General features: G+C 42.4%; 1 protein-coding gene across 4 annotated transcripts in view; it reads left to right on the forward strand.

Annotated features, from left to right (window-relative positions):
- The first annotated feature begins 1467 nt into the window (after window positions 1–1467).
- APOBEC1 (apolipoprotein B mRNA editing enzyme catalytic subunit 1) overlaps window positions 1468–24705 on the forward strand; it is a 28816-nt gene continuing 5578 nt past the window's right edge. For 2 of the 4 annotated variants that reach the window (XM_061583216.1, XM_061583247.1), the window contains exons 1-4: window positions 1469–1554; window positions 16824–16851; window positions 19005–19402; window positions 22453–22571. In XM_061583216.1, the coding sequence (XP_061439200.1) occupies window positions 1521–1554; window positions 16824–16851; window positions 19005–19402; window positions 22453–22571 (579 nt within the window). In that variant the 5' untranslated portion in view covers window positions 1469–1520. Of the gene's footprint in view, window positions 1555–16823; window positions 16852–19004; window positions 19403–22452; window positions 22572–24705 lie in introns of all 4 variants that reach the window. The other 2 variants (XM_061583226.1, XM_061583237.1) reach the window with 2 other exon arrangements.

The following is a 24705-nucleotide window of genomic DNA, read 5'->3' on the forward strand; positions in this document are numbered from 1 at the left end:
AGGCAAAGTAAGGGGAGGATTATAACTCAACCGGAGTCTGTACAGGACGAGATGTTCCTTGTCTTCCTTATAAGAACATAAGAAGAGCCTGCTGGATCAGGCCAGTGGCCCTTCCCTTTCATGGGGTGTATGATTTGTTGTGGCCCAGAACAGATTTTGGGGTTGGCACCCCCAGTTACTTATTTTTTCTGCCTCTTTTTGTCCATGTTGGTTGTGGGTAGATGCCATTATTCGTGCCCTGCACCCAGGAGAAGCTCCGGGGTAGGTGGGACACACTGGTATATTATAGAGGATACCCTCCCCCCTTTTGTGGGATGTATGATTTATCCTGGCTGAACAGTTTTTTGAGTGGGGACCACCAGTTACTTATTTTTTTTCTGCCTCTTGGTTGTACATAGATGCCATTATTCATGTCCTGCGCCCAGCAGAAGCTCTGGGCCAGATGGAATGCATTGGTATGTTTTAGAGGACACCCTCCCCTTTTGTGGGGTACATGATTTGTCCTGGCCCAGAGCAGGTTTTCAGGTGGCACCCATAGTTACTTATTTTTTCCTGTATGCTTTTGTCTGCTTTGGTTTTGCATAGATGCCCTGATCCATGCCCTGTGCCCAGCAGAAGCTCTGGACCAGGCAGGACACAGTGGCACCTTGTAGAGGACACCCTCCCCTTTCCTGGGGTATATGATTTGTCCTGGCCCAGAGCAGATTTTGGGGTAGGTACACCGAGTTACTTATTTTTTTCTGCATCTTTTTGTCCATTTTGGTTGCGCGTAGATGCCCCTATGCATGCCCTGCACCCAACAGAAGCTCTGGGCCAGGTGGGACACACTGGCATCTTGTAGAGGACACCCTTCCCTTTCCTGGAGTGTATGATTTGTCCTGGCCCAGAGCAGAGTTTGGGGTGGACACCCCCAGTTACTTATTTTTTCTGCCTCTTTTTGTCCATGTTGGTTGTGGGTAGATGCCATTATTCGTGCCCTGCACCCAGCAAAAGGTTTGGGCCAGGTGGGACACACTGGTATATTATAGAGGACACCCCCCTTTCCTGGGGTGTATGAGTTGTCCTGGCCCAGAGCAGAGTTTGGGGTGGAACCCCCAGTTACTTATTTTTTATGATTTTATGACATCATTATGTATTTATGATAATATCAGAAGCATGATTATTTTGATTGCATAAATGTATCGTTATTCTTGACAGGGAGAGTCCCCCGATCACAGTGATATATCATACAGGGTACCTCAACATATATTTTGGGGTTCAGAGACATGTTAACTTTGGCTTGAAGTGCTGTAGCTGTCAACTTTTCTTCTTTTTTAGTGTTTTGAACTTTCAAGGAAAGAAGGAACTAGGAACTAGGAACCAACTTCAGCCTGTAATCTGGGTGTCGTAAGAGGTTTCTATGGTGCTGGCACACTGGAGTTTCACTTGTTAACATAAGCACTTTCTGGGGAATAGAAACTGAAAATAGTAAAGCTTTGTATAAAAGAAGTAACCAGTCTAAATGCTGAAGGTGCAGCAGGATGGAAGAGGCAAAATCCCAGATGAAGAAGAAAGGTAAAATTTGAGTTCTTTGGGTGGATTCAGTGAGGGTATTTTTCTCTCTCCAGGTAATGAAGTCAGCCCTCCTCCCGCTTCCCAGTGCACAATGGGTTTTGCAGCTCTTCAGTGGTGGAAAATACAGCAGAATTAAACTCATAAAAAGGATCCTACACCAGTATACTCCGGTGCCACAAAAGACAAATTAATAGAGTCTTAGTAATTTATTTATTTATTTATTATTAATTTTATTCCATTTATATACCACCCTTCGTCAAGAGACCCCAGGGTGGTTTACAACACAGAATGGAAGAAACACTATATATCAATACTTAACGTAATATCAATATAAAAAATTTAAACAGTTATAACGAGAAATACTCAGTAAAATACAAGGTCTCACAACGTAAGTTATTACCTACTTATCGCAGATTCAACTATAAAATGTCATACATATATCCTTTTATATATGTTTTTGTTGTATTATATTATGGGATCTTATTGTATATATGTGCGTTTTTGTTGTACACCGCCCAGAGAGCTATGCTAGTGGGGCGGTATAAAAATTTAACAAACAAACAAATAAATAAATAAAAATAAATATATAACAGCAACAACCTAAGATATAATTAAGGGAGGGGGAATGAAAGGTCTATCACTATTTAAATTAGTGACCACTCTGTTAAATCAGTTACTCACACTTCCAAAGAACTCACAACTGTGCATATTGGCCACTGTCATATCAGATAGTATTTTGGGCTTGGATTCCATATTCTTAGATGCAAGAGGCCTTTAGCCCCGGGGGGTGGGGGTGGGAGAAGAGAAGAGGATGATGACTAGCTTCTGTTGGTGGGCCATTCTGACAGGTGCCCACCTCTCAACCAGTCCAGCCAAGCAGGGCTTGAAGTTACCACTGATCAGTGCAGACTTCAAGCTCTTTCTGTGGGATTGGCTGTACTACGAAGTTCTCTCGATTCCAGCTGGCTTCCTCTCACCACCATTCAGCTGGTGGGTAGTGACAGCAAGCCTTCCTTGCCAGTGCATAATTGGAAGTGCAGTTTAAGGCTTTTGATTCTATATTGACAGCTGCATCTCCACCTGCCCCTCAGGTGGGTGTGGTTTGAGGGGGGAATGACCTCACAGATGAAATTGGGGGCCCTGTTGGTTTTCTTAGATCTGTGGGCTGGAGGTTTCTCATGCTTGCACTTTAGTCAATTACTTTAGTCAAGTGCATCACCTTCAACTTGCTTCTACAAATCTACAAATTAGAAGAGCTACACTGATTCGGAGACCTAATTACACAGCCACTCTCGTGGCTGTATACTATAGCCAGCATGGATATTTCACATTCCACAATGTTAAATTGAAAATACCCCCATGCCATTCTGATGCTTCCCATAAACTCATTCCAAAACAAAACCTTACAAAACTTATAGTCCTGAACTCAGAAACACTTACTTAACAACCCTCTCAATTGTCATGGTGATAAAGAAAACAGTCAGAGAGAATCAAGAGTTCAAAGTCTAAAAAGAGACAGAAAACCCCCAGAGCCCTTTTGGACTTTTTTCTGTCAGAGTTCTCATAATCTGTTAAAATTCATCAAAAATCATCCGTGTTTACAGAGTACCTGTAATCCTAATACTGAACTTGCCCCATACTCTGACCTTCATCTTCTGCAGTTTAAAAGTTAAAAAAAAATGCCTGGCTTATTTTTAATTAATTTAAGAAATTTTGGCTGGCACCAAATGATAACATGGGGCATGCTCAGTAAGAACCAACTGTCAGAGTTCTAAAAGCCTCACAGCTGCTGGGCTTGCCTAATCAGAGGGCCACACCCGCACCAGACTTTGATTTCATGTGAGACAGTCATGGCTTCCCTCAAAGAATCCTGGGAAGTGTAGTTTGTGAAGGGTGCTGAGAGGAGACTCCTATTCCCCTGAGAGAGCTCCAGTGGCCAGACTGGTTTAACAGTCAGCCATTCTGACTGAAGCTCTGTGAGGACCTCTCCTAGCAACTCTCACCACCCTTCATTAACTACACTTCCCAGGATTCTTTGGGAGAAGCCATGAGTACCTAAAGTGAAAGTCTGGTGTGGATATGGCCAGGGACAGCTTTGGTTTAAATTTGGGTGGGAGACTACATGTGCCTGCTGTAGAATAAAAAGGTGGGGGAAACGCTGAAAAGCAGTGATACTGTTCACAGTGTTTTCCTTTTGGAAAGGAAAGGGGCTTCCCCTCTGCCCAGTGCCCACCCACCCAATTTCCTCCCCTCCCTCCCCCTCCCCTGGGTCAGTGTTGGACTACGACCTGGGAGACCAGGGTTCGAATCTCCACACAGCCATGAAGCACACTGGGTGACCTTGGGCCAGTCACTGCCTCGCATCCTCAGAGGAAGGCAATGGTAAAACCACCTCTATACTGTTTACCATGAAAACCCTATTCATAGAGTTGCCATACATCGGGATTGACTTGAAGGCAGTCCATTTCCATTTTCAAACATGACTGCACAGAAATAAATCCCATTGAACTCAAAAAGTATGCAAACGATCAAACCCACCCTCCCTTCCCCGCCCTGCTATCCCCTCCCTATTGGCCCTTCCTTCCCCCTTCCTTTGCCCCTCCCTCCCCATCTCCCTCCCCTTCCAATTCACCTTCCCCTCCCCTTCCTCCTCCCCATGGTCAGTTGTACCTATCTTAAGCATGATTGCACAGACGTAAATACCACTGAACTCTATAAGCATGCAAATGATCAAACCTCCCCTCCCCTCCCCCTTCCTTTGCCCACCTCCAATACACTCCTTCCCCCTCCCCCTGCTCCTCCCCCATGGTCAGTTTTACTATCCTAACCATGATTGCATAGGAGTAAATCCCATTGAACTCAATAAGCATGCAAATGAGCAGACCTGCTTTTTCCCTCCTCCCCTTCTCCTCTCCCTTCCTCCTCCCCTCTCCACTTCCTTCTTCCTCTTCCCCTGCCCACACCAGCCCTCCCTCCCTTCTCCCCCTGGTCAGTTTTACCTATCCTAAGCATGATTGCACAAGAGTAAATCGCAGTGAATGTGATAAACATGCAAATGATCGAACCTGTCCTTCCCCATCCTGTTTGCTCCTATCTCTGTCCTCCCCTCTGTGTTTCTTCCCCTCCCTCCTCCCCTCCCCATCCCCTGTGGTCAGTTTCACCTATCCTAAGCATGATTGCAGGGGAGTAAATCCCACCCAATTCAATAAGCATGCAAATGATCAATCCATTCTCAGCAAGCTTGCACAGGATCCCATTTCTTACCTTCCGGATTAAAAAGCAGGGAAATTCACTAATAGGCAAAAAAAAATAAAAACCCTCTTGCAGTTTAAGAACATACCTATAGCCATCGGATATTTCTATCAAACTTTTAAAAGCAGGGAAAATGGGCAGCTATAGTGAATGCACCAGGGGAGAAGGAGACCTGACCTCCTCTCTGAGATATTGTCCTACCCTTGGAGCGGCGCGTGCCACCACGTGTGTACTGGACCCTTGCCCTTCCTGGCTCATTAGAAGTACCAGAGGGGGACTGGTCGATTGGCTCAGGGGAGTAGTTAATGCCTCTCTACAACAAGGCAGAATTCCATCATGCTTAAATGAGGCAGTTATAAGACCACTGCTGAAAAAGCCCTCCCTGGATCCCTCTTTACTAGCTAACTACCAGCCAGTCTCCAATATTCCATTTTTAAGCAAGATAATAGAGCGTGTGGTGGTCGCCCAACTCCAGAGATTCTTGGATGATACGGATTATCTGGATCCATTTCAATCTGGTTTCAGGCCTGGCTATGGGACAGAGACGGCTTTGGTCGCCTTGGTGGATGACCTACGCAGAGAACAGGACAGGGGGAGTGTGTCTCTGTTGGTTCTACTGGACCTCTCAGCGGCTTTCGATACCATCGATCATGGTATCCTTCTGGGCCGCCTTGCCGAGATGGGACTTGGGGGCACTGTGTTACAGTGGCTCCAGTTCTTCCTGGAGGACCGAACCCAGAAGGTGGTACTGGGGGACTCCTGCTCGACCCCCTGGCCATTGACCTATGGGGTCCCTCAGGGTTCCATTTTGTCCCCCATGTTATTCAACATCTACATGAAACCGCTGGGAGAGGTTGTCTGGGGTTTTGGGGTTCGGTGCCATCAGTATGCTGATGACACTCAACTCTATTTCTCTTTTCCACCTGAAGCCAAGGAAGCCGTACAGGTCCTAAACCAGTGTCTGGCATCAGTGATGGACTGGATGAGGGCAAACAAGTTGAGATTAAATCCTGACAAAACAGAGGTACTCCTGGTCAGTCGGAGGGCAGATCAGGGAATAGGGATTCAACCGGTGCTGGATGGGGTCGCACTCCCCCTGAAGTCTCAGGTTCGCAGTTTGGGTGTACTCCTGGACTCAGCTTTGAATTTGGAGACCCAGATTACTGCTGTATCCAGGAGCGCATTTGCCCAATTAAAACTGGTGCGCCAGCTGCACCCGTTCCTGGAGCTACCTGATCTGACTAGAGTGATGCATGCCTTGGTTTCCCTTTTAGAACCTATTAGTAACCTATTAGAATTCTTTGAGAGTGTCAACAAGCATATAGATAGAGGTGATCCAGTGGACATAGTGTACTTAGACTTTCAAAAAGCGTTTGACAAGGTACCTCACCAAAGGCTTCTGAGGAAGCTTAGCATTCATGGAATAAGAGGAGAGGTCCTCTTGTGGATAAGGAACTGGTTAAGAAGCAGAAAGCAGAGAGTAGGAATAAACGGACAGTTCTCCCGATGGAGGGCTGTAGAAAGTGGAGTCCCTCAAGGATCGGTATTGGGACCTGTACTTTTCAACTTGTTCATTAATGACCTAGAATTAGGAGTGAGCAGTGAAGTGGCCAAGTTTGCTGACGACACTAAATTGTTCAGGGTTGTTAAAACAAAAAGGGATTGCGAAGAGCTCCAAAAAGACCTCTCCAAACTGAGTGAATGGGCGGAAAAATGGCAAATGCAATTCAATATAAACAAGTGTAAAATTATGCATATTGGAGCAAAAAATCTTAATTTCACATATACGCTCATGGGGTCTGAACTGGCGGTGACCGACCAGGAGAGAGACCTCGGGGTTGTAGTGGACAGCACGATGAAAATGTCGACCCAGTGTGCGGCAGCTGTGAAAAAGGCAAATTCCATGCTAGCAATGATTAGGAAAGGTATTGAAAATAAAACAGCCGATATCATCATGCCGTTGTATAAATCTATGGTGCGGCCACATTTGGAATACTGTGTACAGTTCTGGTCGCCTCATCTCAAAAAGGATATTATAGAGTTGGAAAAGGTTCAGAGGAGGGCAACCAGAATGATCAGGGGGATGGAGCGACTCCCTTATGAGGAAAGGTTGCAGCATTTGGGGCTTTTTAGCTTGGAGAAAAGGCGGGTCAGAGGAGACATGATAGAATTGTATAAAATTATGCATGGCATTGAGGAAGTGGATAGAGAAAAGTTCTTCTCCCTCTCTCATAATGCTAGAACTCGTGGACATTCCAAGAAGCTGAATGTTGGAAGATTCAGGACAGACAAAAGGAAGTACTTCTTTACTCAGCGCATAGTTAAACTATGGAATTTGCTCCCACAAGATGCAGTAATGGCCACCAGCTTGGATGGCTTTAAAAGAAGATTAGACAAATTCATGGAGGACAGGGCTATCAATGGCTACTAGCCATGATGGCTGTGCTCTGCCACCCTAGTCAGAGGCAGCATGCTTCTGAAAACCAGTTGCCGGAAGCCTCAGGAGGGGAGAGTGTTCTTGCACTTGGGTCCTGCTTGCGGGCTTCCCCCAGGCACCTGGTTGGCCATTGTGAGAACAGGATGCTGGACTAGATGGGCCACTGGCCTGATCCAGCAGGCTCTTCTTATGTTCTTATGTTACATCCCGCTTAGACTACTGTAACACGCTCTACGTGGGGCTGCCTTTGAAGACTGTTCGGAAACTTAAATTGGTACAAAGAGCTGCAGCCAGAGTGCTAACCGGGGCTGGTTATAGGGACCATACAACTCCCCTGTTACAACAGCTCCACTGGCTGCCAATTTGTTTCCGGTCACAATTCAAAGAGCTGGTTTTGACCTACAAAGCCCTATATGGCTCAGGTCCAGACTATTTGACAGATCGTATCTCCCTACATGAACCTGTCCGGGATTTGAGATTTTCAGGTGAGGCCCTTCTTGTGTTCCCCACACCTTCGCAAGCACATATGATGCGGACACGAGATAGGGCCTTTACGGTGGCCGCCCCTAGGCTATGGAACTCCCTTCCGAGTGAGGTGTGATCAGCTCCCTCCTTGCCGTCTTTCCGGCGACAAGTAAAGACTGTTTTATTTCAATGGGCATTTGGGATAGAGAACAACCAGGATTAAGTGTCATAGGTTTGGTGATTACATTATATGATTTTATTATTTTAAATTGTCCGCTGTTTTTAACCTATATTTTATGGTTTTAATTTTTCTCATAGTTTAATTCTTTTTTAATAATATACTCTGTATGTTTTAATGATGTTGTTTTTAGTTGTAAGCCGCTCTGAGTCCTATTGGAAAAAGGGCGGGGTAGAAATAAAGTTTATATTATTATTATTATTATTATTATTATATTACCCTATGAATTTGTCAAAATGCAAACACCATTTGGGTTGGTCTTTCACAGTCCAATCCACTTCCTGTGTAGCTTGGAAGAATTTGGTAACATGTGCCTCTGAGCATATGGTGAGTGGTGGCAACACCTGCAATCAGCCCAAATAATAGAAAGAAGACATGTGCTGAGCTGATCTTGTTTTAGCATGGATGAAGCAATATTATTAAGACAGTTGATATAGTTCAGATGGTCACTTTAAAGATGTCTGATCTACTTTGCAATTTTAGTGAAGTTTTCTATAGAAATAATTTTCTTTTGTTTCTATTTCTGTGAGTATGTGAAATACAGCAACACTTTGCAAAATTTACACTAAAAAACTCCAAACATAATTGTGGAATAATGGCACTGACTTCTGCAGAATAGTCTCCAGTGTACTTCAGGAGTGTCTCAATTAGCACAAGATAAAACAGTGGGAGGTGAAATATATTCTAGCAAAATGCTAGGTGTGCTCTATGTTTTTAATTGACAGTGCCCACCTTGCCTTAAATAAAGTGGTTTAAACATAGCAGGCTGAAAACATGCATCCTCTTTTTTCCAACAGCTAGAGTCATTGCTGAAGTAGCAACATATTGTAACCAGTCTGATTTTACATCAAACTGCAGTTTCAGATTCAACTGTTAATGCACCCAAAAGAGAAATAGAACATAACCTCCAATTTGAAACACAAAAGGCTGTCTTCACCATCATAAGACATTGACCAATACAAAGACTTTGAAATTAATAAAAATAAATTTGATTTCTAGGATGAATAATGAGGGAAATAAAAATTTCTCATTTAGATTCTCTGTAGAAACATTAGTAACACAGGAAAGAAGCAAAGTAAGAAGAACACCAACAAACATAAAAAATATAATTCTCCATCTTTGGAGATGGCAGGGGTTGCCACCACTCACCATATGTTCAGAGGCACATGTTACCAAATTCTTCCAAGCTACACAGCAAGTGGATTGGACTGTGAAAGACCAACCCAAATGGTGTTTGCGTTTTGACCAATTTGTAGGGCAGTCCAATATCTCAGAGAGGAGGTCAGGTCTCCTGCTCCCCTGGTGCATTCATTATAGCTGCCCAATTTCCCTGCTTTTTACAGTTTGATAAAAATATCTGCGGGCTATAGGCACGTTCTTAAACTGCAAGGGTTTTTGCCTATTAGTGAATTACACTATAACTGTCACATATCAAGAATGGCCGATCCACCAGGGGGCGCGTGAAACCTGGCTGCAGCTTAGAGCAACTGCTCTGATTCCCGCCAAGCGCTTAACGGCAACTACAATGACTTTGTGGTAACACTTCTTGTTTCTTTCTTCGACCCCTGTTAAATGAAGCCCTGTAGCACGTCTGTGAGCACAATTTGCTAAGCTTTAAGGCCTTTTACTATCTTAATTTAGTGTTTTAAAAAATCGCACCTAACAAAGGCCCAAAATGGTGGCGAAAAACGGAAAAGCAGGGCAAGGGGAAATGGCGTCTGTTAACATAGAAAACCTGTTGGAAACAGTAATGACTCGAGTTCAGAGCATGCATACCCTATTAATAGCTTAATGGCAAAAAGCCTTTGATTCCACAAAGGATACACTGGATAATTTAGCACAAAAAAACCTGGCTATTGAAACGACAGCTAACGAAGCCATGGAATTAAGTGTTAAAACCTCTGACAAAGTCCAACTACTTTTAAAAGCTAACAGAGAATTAAACACAAAATTGGATGAACAGGAGAACAGAGCAAGACGTCGGAATGTACGCTTTCATGGGGTCCCCGAAGAAAAGGAACAGGGAGACATGATTACATTTCTTACAACATGGTGGTCCAAAGTACTCCCTGAAGTCCCTGTCACCCCACTAGATCTGGAGCGTGCTCACCGTAGCTTAGCACCCAAACCTAAAAGTACTGCAATGCCACGAGATATCATAGTGGCTTTTACTCATTTTCAATTAAAAGACGGATTTATGAGAGCCATTAGAGACAAAGGAGGCTTGAGATACGACAATAAAGAAATCATGGTTCTCCAAGACCTGAGTCTGGAAACTCTGAGGAAAAGACGAGAACTGAGGCCAGCAACAGAAAAACTGCAAACTGCTAAAATCAAATATCGCTGGGGTTTTCCTTTTCATCTCTGCATTGAAGTAGATGGCATATTACACACAGCTACCACAAAAAAAGAAACATGCCACACATCCTTCGCCTATTAAACTTAGAAATTCCTTGGGACACTGAAGAACTGGATAAAGAAGAGGAACAGCTAGATTTCCAAGATTCTGAAAAGTGGAATACAGTCTTCTCCAAGAAAAAACACCTCAGACTCAACAAACAAACAGAACCACTCTGCACTCCACGTCCTTTATGATCCAACTCTTTCACTCAGAGAGGAAAATGAAATTCATAACCAAATCCACAGGTCTAATATAACACGGTTTGTGTCATGTTTAACACCTCACTTAAGCAAATTTCATTATTACAGGTCACCTTTTCTTTTAAATGCGACCTGGTTTTTCAATTTAGCCATGTTAGGGCTTAAGACATTCTGTTGTAAAATATATATGTTATTTAACAATATTAAATATACAACAATTATAAAAAGGGGGGGAAGTAAGGGGAGGGGAAAAAATAAATAAATAAATAAAACAAGTCGAATTATAAATGGCGGGAACGGGGGGGGGAAATAATGTTAACTAGTGGTTTTTTATTTTATAACAGTTTTACCTGCATAGGATAACACACTCTTAAAGAGGTGTTACAGAGTCCCACCAAGAAATAGGGACTCTGCCAAAAGTGGGTTCAATGGTTCTATTCTGTATGATGTTAATAGTTGCTATTGTTTCTCTCGGCACATATCTGGCAAACTGAATTTGCTGATACTATGGGACATAAGTTATGTGGGCCGAAGCTGGGGAGTCATGCATCCCTCATATCATCCTTAATCTGATTATGGAAGGTAATGTAAAAATTTACACTCTGAATGCTAAAGGTTTGGGCAACCCAGTTAAAAGAAGAAGAATTTCCAATTTTATTTTAAAAGATAAGCCACACATAATTTTTCTCCAAGAAACAAAGAGATTTCACGACTCTTACCCCATAACTATTATAAAGAGCAATATTCCTCTCATGGTTCATCCAAAAGCAGAGGAGTAGCTATACTGATAGCACGGTCTCTCCCTTTTAAACACATACAGACCTATAAAGACACAGAAGGTCGTCTAATATTTGTTAAAGGACAACTGGGAAATCAAAAGTTGACTTTAGCATCCCTATATGCACCCAACAAAAAACAATTGCATTTCCTTACCTCTTCCTTATCAAAATTATTTGAATTTGCAGAAGGTGAATTGATAGTGGGGGGAGATTTAAACTGGGCTGCTGATCCAATATGGGACAAATCAGTAAACACCGCTTCAGCTATACCTACTCAGTCTACCAACAAAACTAACTTTCAAGATATCCTATCTAAATTCAACTTAGTGGATGCTTGGAGATCTTTACTACTCTTTTTACTCCTTTAGATATAAATGTTACTACAGAATAGATTACCTCCTCATAACTGACACTTTACAAACTACTTTACAGGAATCACAGATCGGGTCTTTCTTAATATCAGATCATGCTCCAGTATGGGCAATATTAACTATGAGAGAGAAAGATGAAATAACACCTACCTGGCAATTTGATAACTTTTTACTTACCAACCAATTAGCAACAGATGCTATCCAATTGGCCATTAGGGATTACTTTATGCACAATACAGGGATAGGAGTTAAAGAAAATATCATTTGGGATGCAATGAAAGCGGCAATACGAGGATGCTGTATTACAGAGAAAAATAAACTACAAAAACAAAAATCCATCCTAAAAAATAACCTATATGAAGAACTACAAAAGCTGGAACTTCAACATAAACAATCAGGCTCTATTAAAATTAGACATGAATTAGACACCATAAGGAAAAAAATAGAAGCCCTAGAAATCTCAAAAATATCAAAATCCATGATTTATCTCAAGCAAATTTTTTATGAAAAAGGTAATCGAAATTCCAAACTTCTAGCTAATCAACTACGTCATAAACTTTCTTCAAACAAAATATGGTGTGTGCAACAAAATAATGGCCAACTTACATATAAAACCCAAAAGATTCACTCTGAATTCATGTCTTACTACCAAACACTATACAAAGCCCCAGAACCTAAGAATACAAATATACAGCCTTTTCTCCAAAACTTAAAGCTTACAAAGCTAGATCATGACCAACAATCTATTCTAAACCAAAAGTTCACCGAGACTGAAATTAATGAAGTCATCAAGAAACTTAAAAATAATAAATCCCCTGCCAGATGGCTTTTCTACAGATTTCTATAAGAAATTCAAGGCACAACTGGTCCCCCATCTATCACGGATATTTAACACTATTAGGGAGGGTAAAGAGATCCCGTGAACTTGGAAAATATCACGCATAATAGTAATTCCCAAACCAGGGAAAAATCTGAATGACAAGAATAACTATAGACCAATTAACTTGTTGAACCAAGACCTAAAGATCTTTACCTCAGTTCTAGCAAACAGGCTTAGCCTCATCATGCCCGTTATTATCAACCCGGACCAAACTGGCTTTATTAAAGGCAGACAAATTTCAGACCCAATCAGACGGCTATTGAACATTATTTTGCATAGCAAAAAATATTATAAACCATTAGCAATATTTAAACTAGATGCCCTAAAGGCATTTGACTCGCTACACTGGGACTTCTTTTTCAGGTCTTGCAACACTACAAGTTTGGAAATACCTTCATTAACATTATACAAGGCCTATATAAACAAGGCTTAGCCAGCATCAGAATTAACGCATATGAATCAGGATTTATAAAAACTGAAAAGGGAACGAAACAAGGATGTCCCCTATTGCCACTTTTATTCGCCTTAACCATGGAACCTTTGGCTCAAGCGGTGAGAGAGGAATCCACCATTGAAGGATACAACTTTAATGGATCCACTCACAAAATAAGCCTGTTTGCTGATGATGTGGCCCTCCTTCTCTCAGATCCACTAGCGTCCTCAGATAGCTTAAAAAACTTATTTCAAAAATATAAGGACATGCCGGGATTCACCATTAATTACACCAAATCCGAATCCCTGTTTATAATCATAGGTCCTAATACACAAAAATTAGTTAAAGCAGCATTGGGAATCTCTATTTGTGCTAAAAAATTTAAATATCTAGGGGTCATTATATCAAAAAATATAAATAAATTATTTTATTTAAACTATAATCGAATTATTAGAAAACTTAAAAGTAATCTCAAATCTTGGAAAAATAACTCTCTCTCAATGCTAGGCAGAATAGCTGCATTATAGATGATGCTACTTCCTCGATTACTATTTCTATTTCAGGTTTTACCTATCAATATATCTAGCGATGTCATAAAATCATGGCAACGTACAATTATCAAATTTATTTTTCAACACAAAAAATCTAGATTAGCCCAAACTTTAATCTATAGAAAATCAAATTTAGGGGGATGGGGCATTCCAAACCTAACATATTATCACAATGCCTTTCAAATTTGTCAAATGGTGTACTTAATTAAAAACATAAAGGAGAAACACTGGGTGGAGATGGAAATCAACCTTGCCGCTGATGCTTCACTTAGGTCCTTATCCTTTCCCTCAGTAAGACAGCAAACTATCAATAACATGACCAATCCATTTACTAAATGTATGTTTCAGATCTGGAAATTATGGCAGAACAGATTGGCCCCCATAATTTCACCTTTGATACCTATTGCCTTTCATCCCAAATTTTATACTACTGACAGGGAATATCAGCTAAAAGAATGGAGTATGAGGGGACTCCATAGATTATGTGATTTCTTTGCAAACTCTCTTCCCCTTTCAGTTGAACAATTAAAACTGAAATTGAGAGGAATAAAACTGGACTGGCTAACATTAGCCCAGGTCCGCAGCTTTATTATTTTAAAATACACGAAACAACAAGCAACAAGATCTCTAACACAATTTGAGCACTTACTCCAAGATACACACAAGGGAGAAAAAGGTCTGGTCTCCAAAATTTACTCCATTTTGCTTAACTCATCTCTAAAATCCACTCTTTCTCTCAAGGAAATATGGGAGACAGATCTGGTCTCTGAAATACAACTTCGAGACTGGGATAGATTATGGGAAACGAAACCGTTTAAGACTGTCTCTAGCTATGTCAAAGAACATTCATTGAAAATGATACATCGATGGTATCGCACACCTGTCCAGATATCACACATGTTTTCCACGGCCTCTCCACTATGCTGGAGGGCCTGTGGGAACAAAGGAACATATTTTCATCTCTGGTGGGAATGTGAAACAATACAAGCTTTTTGGCTCAGGGTTTATGATGAAATGTTGATTTCTAAAGAACACTTTGATTTTACGCCAAAATTATTGCTATTAAACATATTTGATGCTACACACGCAAAGCTGCTCTCCAAAGAATTGATCATCTACATGACCTTAGCAGCAAAATTAACAATTGCATCGCAGTGGAAATCAGCAAATGACCTCTCAAAAAAACAATGGTATAACTCCCTCTGGATGGGAAGGAATAAGCTGAAGCTGAACCCTGACAAAACTGAGGTACTGTTTGTGGGAGACAAGGGAAGGCTGGGGGATGTGGACCTGGTGCTCAATGGGGTACGATTGCCCCTGAAAGACCAGGTCCGCAGCCTGGGGATCATTCTTGACTCCCAGCTGACCATGGAGGCTCAAGTCTCGGCTGTGAGCCGGGCGGCGCTGTATCAACTCCATCTGATACGGAGGCTGCGCCCCTACCTTCCCAACCATCTGCTCCTACCGGTGGTACATGCCCTGGTCACCTCTCGCCTAGACTACTGTAATGCGCTCTACGTGGGGTTACCCTTGAAAACGGTCTGGAAGTTGCAACTGGTACAGAATGCGGCGGCTCGTCTGATTAAAGGCAGCCGCTGGCAAGATCACATCACTCAAGTGCTGAAGGAGTTGCACTGGCTACCGGTTGCTTACCGGGCCCAATTCAAAGTGTTGGTTTTGACCTTTAAAACCCTATACGGTTTTAGCCCAGTCTATCTGAAGGAGCGCCTCCAGCATCGTCAGGGATGCCACTCAACAAGATCAGCCTCAGAAGACCTTCTCTCGATCCCACCGGTTAAAACAGCTAGACTGGTGAGGACTAGACAGAGGGCTTTTTCAATAGTGGCCCCCACCCTGTGGAACTCTCTTCCAAATGATCTCCGCCATGCCCCTTCTATGATGAGCTTCCGTCGGGCCTTGAAGACCTGGCTCTTCAGGCAGGCTTTTGGGGTGGGTTAGGTTTTTACTGTTATGGTTTAAAATTTTAACATTTTAATGTATTGTTTTATCTTGTACGTCGCCCAGAGTGGCTGGACAACCAGCCAGATGGGCGACTAATAAATTTAATAATAAATAAATAAATAAATAAATATAGCCATAATGGAAAAACTTACACATGAACTAAATCTAAGACGGTAAGGAAAAAACAGGCTCCTTTTATTTAACTTGGCACTCCTTTATTGAATACACTTCGGAAGATATGTTTATGCATCGCCCATCAATGGAAGCCTGGTGGATATGGAGACACTTATAAACAATGTAATAGCCTAACAGAAAGGAAACAGAATTTATTCACAATCATTTAGACTGCATATCAGTTTAGTCAGAGGTTGAGTGTCTGAGAGATTTTATTTTCTTTGTTAGCATTTGAATGCTTCTTTGTTTGTTGTTGTTGAATAACTATTGCTTCTTAATTATACTGGTGTCTGATGTAAATGAGAAAATTCATGTCATATAAAGATACCTGTGCAGAAACAAAATAAAATAAAAAAATAAAATAATAATAATAGTTAAAAAAAAAAAAGAATGGCCAAACTTGAATTCTAGATAAAGACCATCTCATTCTACCCTCAAATTGCTTGGTTCCCTGTACTGAGGGATATTCACTGTGCAAGTACATCACTGTTTACAAGGTGTTCTAATCCCCCAGGGCATTTTCTCTAAGGGCATTTTCATACGTGAGGCTTAAATTAGCTGTTGCTTCAGTCAGATTTGTAATGCCTATGATATAACCTATGTTTGTTCAAATGTTCCTTTACATTACAAATGCTTCTCTTCTTTGTGAACAACGATCGGGTGTCAAGGAAAGTAGCACAAGAGAAGCTCAAAGAGGACTGTTAGTCTCACAGATGAAATAGTAGTGAGTGTAGCCCTATATTGACGAAAGCACATTTGAAGAAGTATGGTACAAACATACGTGAAATTGAGTGATATGTGCATTCAAGCATCTGTTATTCTCAGTTCTTGACTGTTATATGCACCTGTTTGTGAATATACACATCCATGTCCATGAATATGTTCTTTCCATACCTCATTTTGTTGTTTATTTAAAACATTTATATACCTTCTTTATAGGAAAAACAGGACCAAACAGAAATGCAGCAGTACCATTTTGTTAACATGGGGCTATATGTGCTTAAGTGCTATTACTTTCAACTCAGATCGCATGCACACAAACATGAGTTTGTGAACATTTTTTTAAATCTCATTCCATCAGAAAGTGTGTTCAGACCTGGTTAATTATGCAACTTATTTCCAACAGGTCAGTCAGACACAGGAACCAACCAAAGGTAAGATAAGCAATTTTATAATAAAACACAAATAGCTAAAATAAATTGGAGGAAGTTCTGAGATACAATGGTAGTGTACTTGCTTTGCATGCAGAAGGTCCCAGGGGCATCTCCAGATAGGGATGGGAAGGACTCCTGCCCCAAACACTAGAGAGCTGCTGCCATTCAGAGTCAACAACACGGAGGCAGGTGAACCTATTGTTTCACTCCATATAAGGCCTCTTTCTATGAAAAAGTGATCATCATGGCTGAGTGAGAATTTAAAGTCGGAATTGACTTAAAGGCAGTCCATTTTCATTTCATAGAGTGGCCAGTTGTGCGGAGACAAATTTTGCCTAAAGCTTAAATTGAAGCAAATCTGGAGGTTCCTCCTGGGGTGAAACATCTGAGCAATTGAGGGAAGTCAAAAGGATTTCTCACAGAGAAGGGGGACAAAGGAAGAAAGGCTGAAAGAAGGAAGACTGGTTGTAAAATACAAGGTGTATTGCTTGTAAAGCATTTTTTTTCTCCCTTGGTGCTTTTTGCAGATTGTCTGTGAGAACGTGGGAGGCAGGGGGGGAGAGACAAAAGGCTAAGAAGAGTGGGGTATTTTACAGGCATCATTGCATGTGAGAGAACTTGCAGCTGATCTACAAAAAGCAGGTTTTTCCTCTTGTAAAACACAGCACTTTGTTCCTTCTTTCTTTCCCCACCCTCCATGAGGCTCTCTCCCCCCTTCTCACAGACAATCTGCAAAAATCACAACTGAGGGGAAAAGAACCACTTTAAAAGCAATTCCTCTTATATTTTACAAGAAACCTTCCTTTCTTTAGCTTTTCTTCCTTTGCCCCCTTCTTTGTGAGGAAATGCCACCTCATCTTGCTCTGCATCTGCTCTTCTTAGCCCTCTTTCTGTTTCTCCCTGCACGCCCTTCGCATTGGCTGCAGTGAGCCTCTGCAAGGAGAAACATTTGCCCAGCAATGCCCCTTGTATTTTACAGGCATCATGTGCAAGAGAGAAGTCCTCTCAGCTGATGTGCAAAACGCAGGGGGAAGAAACCCGCTTTTTGCAGATCAGCTGTGAGAGGAACCTTTCTTATAGGCAGCAATGCCTATAAAATACCAGCTTCTTTGTCCCCACATCCCATGGGGAGGGGAGAAAGAACCACTCTGCTAGCTCTATCTTTGGTGTTTTGGAAGCACCGAGCACAGAGCTAGCAATGCCCCATGTGCAGCTATTTCCATGCACCTGATTGCCAGCAGGATGTTGTGGCTTGGGATAAGTGGGTTGGATAATGATGTGATGTGATTGACAGGTGGGTATCTCCACACCTGTCACATTTGTCCTGTGAGGCTGATCCTGATGTATGAAGGAACCTGGACTTCTAAATTTGCCACTACACTGCTGCTCCTTGGGTGGCTGCTTCAGTGTAATTCCTTCTCTGGAGCTTCTGATTCTCCCTTTCCTACTCTTAGTCTCCTCAGGAATAAAGCTCGAACCCAAAGGGAGGCATCCAGAATTCCTATGCCTCCCCATGGAGGAGGGACTGGGTAAACATAGGATACTAGTATTCCTCTCTGTCCCGTCCAGTTGGGCTTTGGGGGAGGGCACAGCCTTCAAATGGCTCCTGGTGGGAGAGCAAGGGTGAAGCCCTCCTCTCTCCATGGAAGAGCCTTCTTGAGGAATCTGGCTATGTGCCTCTCCACTCTCCACTGGGTTTCACTCGTGCTCTCAGACACATAGCTGAGAGTCGTTCTTCTCCCCTCCCTCTCCTTCCACTTCTCTAGAATGGTTTTGCTCCACTCCTTTTGCTCTTCGTTTCCCCCAACTTTTATTATATTAATCTCTTTTGTGTAATTATTCCCATGAGGGAAACTCAACTATGAATAGGGTTTTCATGGTAAGCAGTATTCAGAGGTGGTTTAGAAAGCCTTCCTCTGAGGCTGAGAGGCAGTGACTGGCCCAAGGTCACCCAGTGAGCTTCATGGCTGTGTGGGCGTTTGAACCCTGGTCTCCCAGGTCATAGTCCAGCACTCTAACCACTATGCCACACTGGCTCTCACAGCCACTCTGTAGGGTTGCTAAATTCAAACGAGGATACAATACTATATACACCACAGATCTGTTGAGTTCTGAAAGGGTGCAATTCTGTTTTGTCATATTTTGTATTTAAGGTGGAAAATAGAACCAGAGACGCTTTGCAGGAATTATGATCCAAGAAGACCCCCAAACGTTACTCATCTGCTGTATGAAATCCGCTGGGGGAAAAGTCCCAAGACCTGGAAGAACTGGTGTAGAAGCGATCGCTCCCATGCAGAAATCAACTTTTTGCAAAATGCTTGTGAGAAAATAAAGAATCGGAAAAACATGCCCTGCTCTATCACCTGGTTTCTTTCTTGGAGTCCTTGTGGTTCATGTAGCCACGATATCATTGAGTTCTTGAAAGCACATCCTAATGTGAATCTGGAGATAAGAGCCGCTCAGTTGTTCAAACATGACAAGGAGCACAACCGGAATGGCCTCAGGAACTTGGTCAATTGTGGAGTGAAGATATCCATCATGCATCTTCCTGGTAAGTTGGGGGTAGACCAGGGATTTGGCAATGTAGTGATCTAAGTCTCACATGCTAGAGAAATATTTATTATTTATAAAGTAGCTCTAGCATCTGGATGCTGTACAAAAATTAAAACAGGACCTGCCCACAGACTTACAGTATAAATCAGAGGCGGGGAACCTTTTTACCCTGACAGGCCAGATCTGTATCTGCCATACCCCTTACTGGCCACATTTAACAGGTGGGCAGGGCTGCAGAGGTTTTAGAAGGAGTGTCAGTACAACCCCTTCCTGATCCTGGAGAAAGGCAGCTGATGGGTGGTGGGAACTTGCCTTGCTCTAGCAAAGGAACAATTAGGAGCTCACATTAAGCCCCAGTTATTCCTTTTAAGTCATGTGGGTCCCTGCCCCACACCTAACACCTCACATGACATCAGGTGTGGGGCAGGTAGGTGTGGTTTACTAATAATAGCCTGGTGGGCCAAATTGGAACCCCTGCTGGGCCAAAACTGCCCTGCGAGTCAAAGATTCCCCATTCTGGTCTAAAGAAGAGTTAAGACATAAAATGCCATGGTGTAGCAGGTTTAGTGCAGTCACACAGTCAAAAGAACGTACATTGCACAAAATCCCCATACAAAATTGTACTGCTTTCTACGCTTTTCTCCTGGCTTTTGGTTTAGTGCTAGATTTCTAAGCCAATTATAGTAGGTAATTTGGACAGCCCTTGACTTTGATGGAGTGGCATTTTTCATAGCTTCACAGGGTTGGATCCAAAGGTTCCCTTCCACTAGGACTTGAAAGAACTATTCCTGATCTAACAGAAAAGTACTGCGTAAGAAAAATACCCTAAATCTAGAGAACTTCTTCCTTTTGCCAGCTCTTTCTCAAATCCTTTTTATGGCTCACTAGAGTTTATATGCTATAGTCTGTGTCTTCCTTATTATCCTACTTCTCATAGTGGAATGGAACCCTTGGACGTATACTGTAAAAGGCATGACACAAAAGGAAAACAGATTGGGAAGGAGGAGGAAAAAAGCAAACTCAGGCAGTACTTCTTAGTTACATTTGTTCATTGTTTAAGAACTATGACAATCAAACCTATTTATTAAACTATAGGTTTGTATTGTAGTGATAGGACTTCAGTACCTCTGTGATCAGAGGCAACAGTGGAACAAAAGAAATACTGGTTTTCTATCTAGTCTCTTTTCAGCTGTTAAAAACTAGACTATCTCAGTGTGTACCACAGGTGTAATTGAGACATTTCCTTACAAAGTGCCCAACACTTAATACTACTTAACATCTTCCAGAATTTTGCACACAATGACCCAGTTCTCACAGTGTGCTAGTATACTATGCTCATTCAGTCCTGGCAAGAGTGGGGGCAAAAAGCTATGCACCTCAGCTTGTTGTAAAGTCCGAAGCAGAATTGTGTTTGTTTTTCCCAAATAAACTGAAGCATGAAGCCAAGAAGAAACATACTCATGGTTTGTTTGGAAGAAACGCATCATGATCCCAGGTTTGGATATAAAGCAAGAGCAATTGGGCAGCATGTTCTTGTACCAGGGCTGCAGTGGAACACTGGGAAGGACAGCTAGTTAAGGCCTCCTCTTGAGTACTGCCTCCAGTTCTGGACACCGGACTTTAAGAAGGATGCAGACAAACTGGAACAGGTTCAGAGGAGGGCAACGAGGATAATCAGGGACTGGAAACAAAGCCCTACAAGCAGACCTGGGCATATTTAGCCTTGAGAAAGGAAGACTGAGGGGAGATATGATAGCGCTCTTCAAGTACTTGAAAGGTCACCACAGAGGAAGGCCAGGATCTCTTCCCTATCATCCCAGAGTGCCAGACACAGAACAATGGGCTCAAGTTGCGGGAAGCCAGATTTCAACTGTACATCAGGAAAAAGTCCTAACTGTAAAAGTGGTACGACAATGGAACCAATTACTTAGGGAGGTGTGGGCTCTCCAACACCGGAGGCACTCAAGAGGCACCTGTCAAATGTGCTTTAATTTGGACTCCTGCGTTAAGCAAGGGGTGAGACTTGATGGCCTTATAGGCTCCTTTCAACTCTGCTATTCTGATTCTATGAAATTTGTTGTTATTATTTTTCAACTTTTTTAACAAACTACAGAAGAAATGCTCCCCCCCCCCGATTCACACACACACAATATTCCAGATCTCCATTGCTTGGGCAAGTAAGGTCTCATGAGGCTTCCTGGGCCTTCCTGGGCTCATTCACCTCTCTGCTTCTTCCCATGTCCTGCCCTGGACTAGGCTAGGCTGCTGCACAGTCTAGGCACCAAAGCCTAGATGTACTAATAATACCCACCACTTCCAGAGGCTGGCTGAGCACCAAAAGGGAAGGGGAGATACTGCGCAGTAGATAACAGTACTGTCCTTCCTCCAATTGCAAACCCTTAGGGTTGCCAATTCCCTCCTCCATCCATCAAGACTTGCATTCACTTCATTCATAATTTTAACTCTTACAATTACTGTGTTTGCATTCCCTTGCTAACTTTGCCCTTCCCCTCTCTTTGGATGCCTAAACTGTATTTCTAAAAGCTCGGCTGAAGCTTCAAATTATTGCAATGCTAGAAATTTGGGGACTGAAGGAAAAGTTCATTTGGGGGCCAGAATTATCATTTGGGAGCCATTGCTCTCATTTGCCCCCCATCGCTACACCCCGGGGGGCAGGTTGCCAACCTTCTTTGGACCTGGGGGCACATTTAGAATTCTGAGAGAGTTTTGAGGGTGCCAGTCACAAAACGGGAGTGTGCCATAACACAACAACGTGGCTTCATTGGCAGTTGGGCATGGATAACACAAAAGCAGAGAGGGTGCAGCTGTTGATGCTTCTCTCCCCTCCCCCCATGGGGAGTCACCAAGTGCTGCTGGTCCTGTTGAAAGGCACAAGAAACCTGTTTTCCCCGATGCTAATCCTAAACCAAAGCATACCTACCACCCTGTGCCCACTTACCTGAATTAACAGTCATTAACAACAGACTTACTTCTGATGCAGACATGTATACCATTGTACTGACACCAATAGGATGTTTATTTCTTCAGATTATCGCTATTGTTGGAGGACATTTGTGGCTCATCAAAAGACGCATACTGATTATTGGCCATGGTTCTTCTTTCCTCAAATAATGTATTATTTCCAACAACTTTATTTTGTCCTTTGGGTAAGTGGCTATTTGTCTTTTATTGAAAGAAAAACAACAGCTAAATCCAAAACCTTGGAGTATGCGGGAAGGGGATGACTTCTGGCATTCTGATGATAGAATGTGCTTGCTCTTCCCTGCTACCCAAATCCGTGTGATTTTGATGGTCTTCTGTTGGACCACAATGCTCTCTACAGGCACATTGCACATGGACAACATTTTTATTAATGACTTGGATGAGGAGGTGCAGGGAATGTTTATCAAATTTGCAGATGAAACAGAATTGGGAGGGATAGCTAATACAAGGTCAGAAGCATCCCAAACTCTGAGATTTTGGGGGCATGCCTGAGTGATGTCATGGGGTGGGTCCAAGTGATGTAATGGGGCAGGTCCGAGTGCCATCACAGGGCGGGTCTGAGTGATGTCATTAAGCATCAACCACAGTTGCTTGGAGCATACAATTCATACAAAAACATTTATGTGATTGGAAATTAAGATAGAAAACTTAGCTGAAAGATAGAGCCTGGGTAGGGAACATTTAATCTAGCCAACTCGCTTCTGGCAAGAAGGGTTTAAATGCCCTCAGGCCAGGCCAGTCACCAGAAAGCCACAACAATAGTCATGCTCTACCCCTTTTTTCTCCCAAAAGTGGGAATTTTGAGATCTGATGCATTTTCCCTCCAAGCCAGCTTTATACCAACTTGAAAAGTGTTTGGTCAATGCACCTATTGAGGCTATGACGTGTGTACAATTGGAACACTTTTCTGGGTCCTAAATCTCTGATGTCGGGGGGGCATGTATTCCCACTTCCTATCTGCAGGTATGGATCATTTCATTTCTGGTGCTCTACTCACCTCCACTTCCTCCCTACTGCAAAAAAAATAAAATTAAAAAATGGCAGAGCAGCCTCCTAGTGACCTAGCTGCACAAAATTCTTAAATTTGCATGGAATGGGCTGCTCACAGTTAAAGAGAAACAAAACACAGGTTTTGGTAAGTCCCACTCAGTTCAATGGGACTTACTCCAGGGGACAGAAGGAGAGGCTATATCTCCTCCCAACGCCTCCAGCCTTACCCTGATTGATGATCCTTACCAGAAGAGAGACAGTGAGAGTGTTCACCTTGATCTCTCAGTGTTTTTCAACACCATCATGGTGTCCTCCTGGAACAACTCAGTGGGGTAGGAGTTGGAGACACTGTAATGGACACAGTGGTTTTGCTCCCACCTGCAAGGTCACTATCAGAAAGTAGTACCACGGGACTGTTGCTCAGCTCCATGGCTTTTGGGGTATGGGCTCCCACAAGTGTCCATTCTGTGTCATATACAATTCAACATATATATCAATACAACCAATTCTCAGAGATCAATGAGATCAATGCCCACAAGAAGGAAGTAAAATTTAGATGATTGGTAACAAAACAAATCAACATAAGCAAAGGTTTCAAGGGACAATGATATAAACACACAAAAAGGTTATGACTGTGCCATATGCAACACATTGGGGTTAGCGGAAGCATATAGAAGGGTTTGGAAAAAAGTTTTAATTGATATTGTTTAGGTTTACAATATACTCACAAGAGGCAATAAGCCTCAGAGGTTCGACCAACTAACACAGGGCTGTCTCTGACAATACCTGTAAGCAGGAAAATTTCCTCTGTCTTTAGTTAGTTAGGTACGGGGGTTATATGTTGGGAGGGGAGTTGAATGTTACTCGGGGATTACAGAGCCACAGTTTAATGTTTTATCAGCATATATGGTTTTGCACAGAAATAATCTGGAGGGGTTGGTGTAATGATAAACAGCAATGGAACATACAGGTAATCAAACTGAATCAATGCAGTATTACATATGTCTGAACTTAAAGTATTGACACTAAATGTGAGACGCATGGGAGATGCCATCAAAAGACGAAGGGTTTCAGATTATATTAGGAATCAGAAACCCTCAATTATATTTTTACAGGAAATATATAAGCCAAAACCCAACTGTCATCTACTTCCACATAAATATTTTAGTAAACAATTTTTGGCTTTAGGAGGTAATCACTCAAGAGGGGTGTGAATTATATTTGCTAAATCATTAGATTTCCAGGTTCAAAAACAACAAATTGATTCAGAGGGTAGATACATCTTCCTTTCAGGTTTACTACAAAATC

The sequence above is a fragment of the Rhineura floridana genome, chromosome 1, assembly GCF_030035675.1.
Source record: "Rhineura floridana isolate rRhiFlo1 chromosome 1, rRhiFlo1.hap2, whole genome shotgun sequence".
Classification (NCBI taxonomy): Eukaryota; Metazoa; Chordata; class Lepidosauria; order Squamata; family Rhineuridae; genus Rhineura; species Rhineura floridana.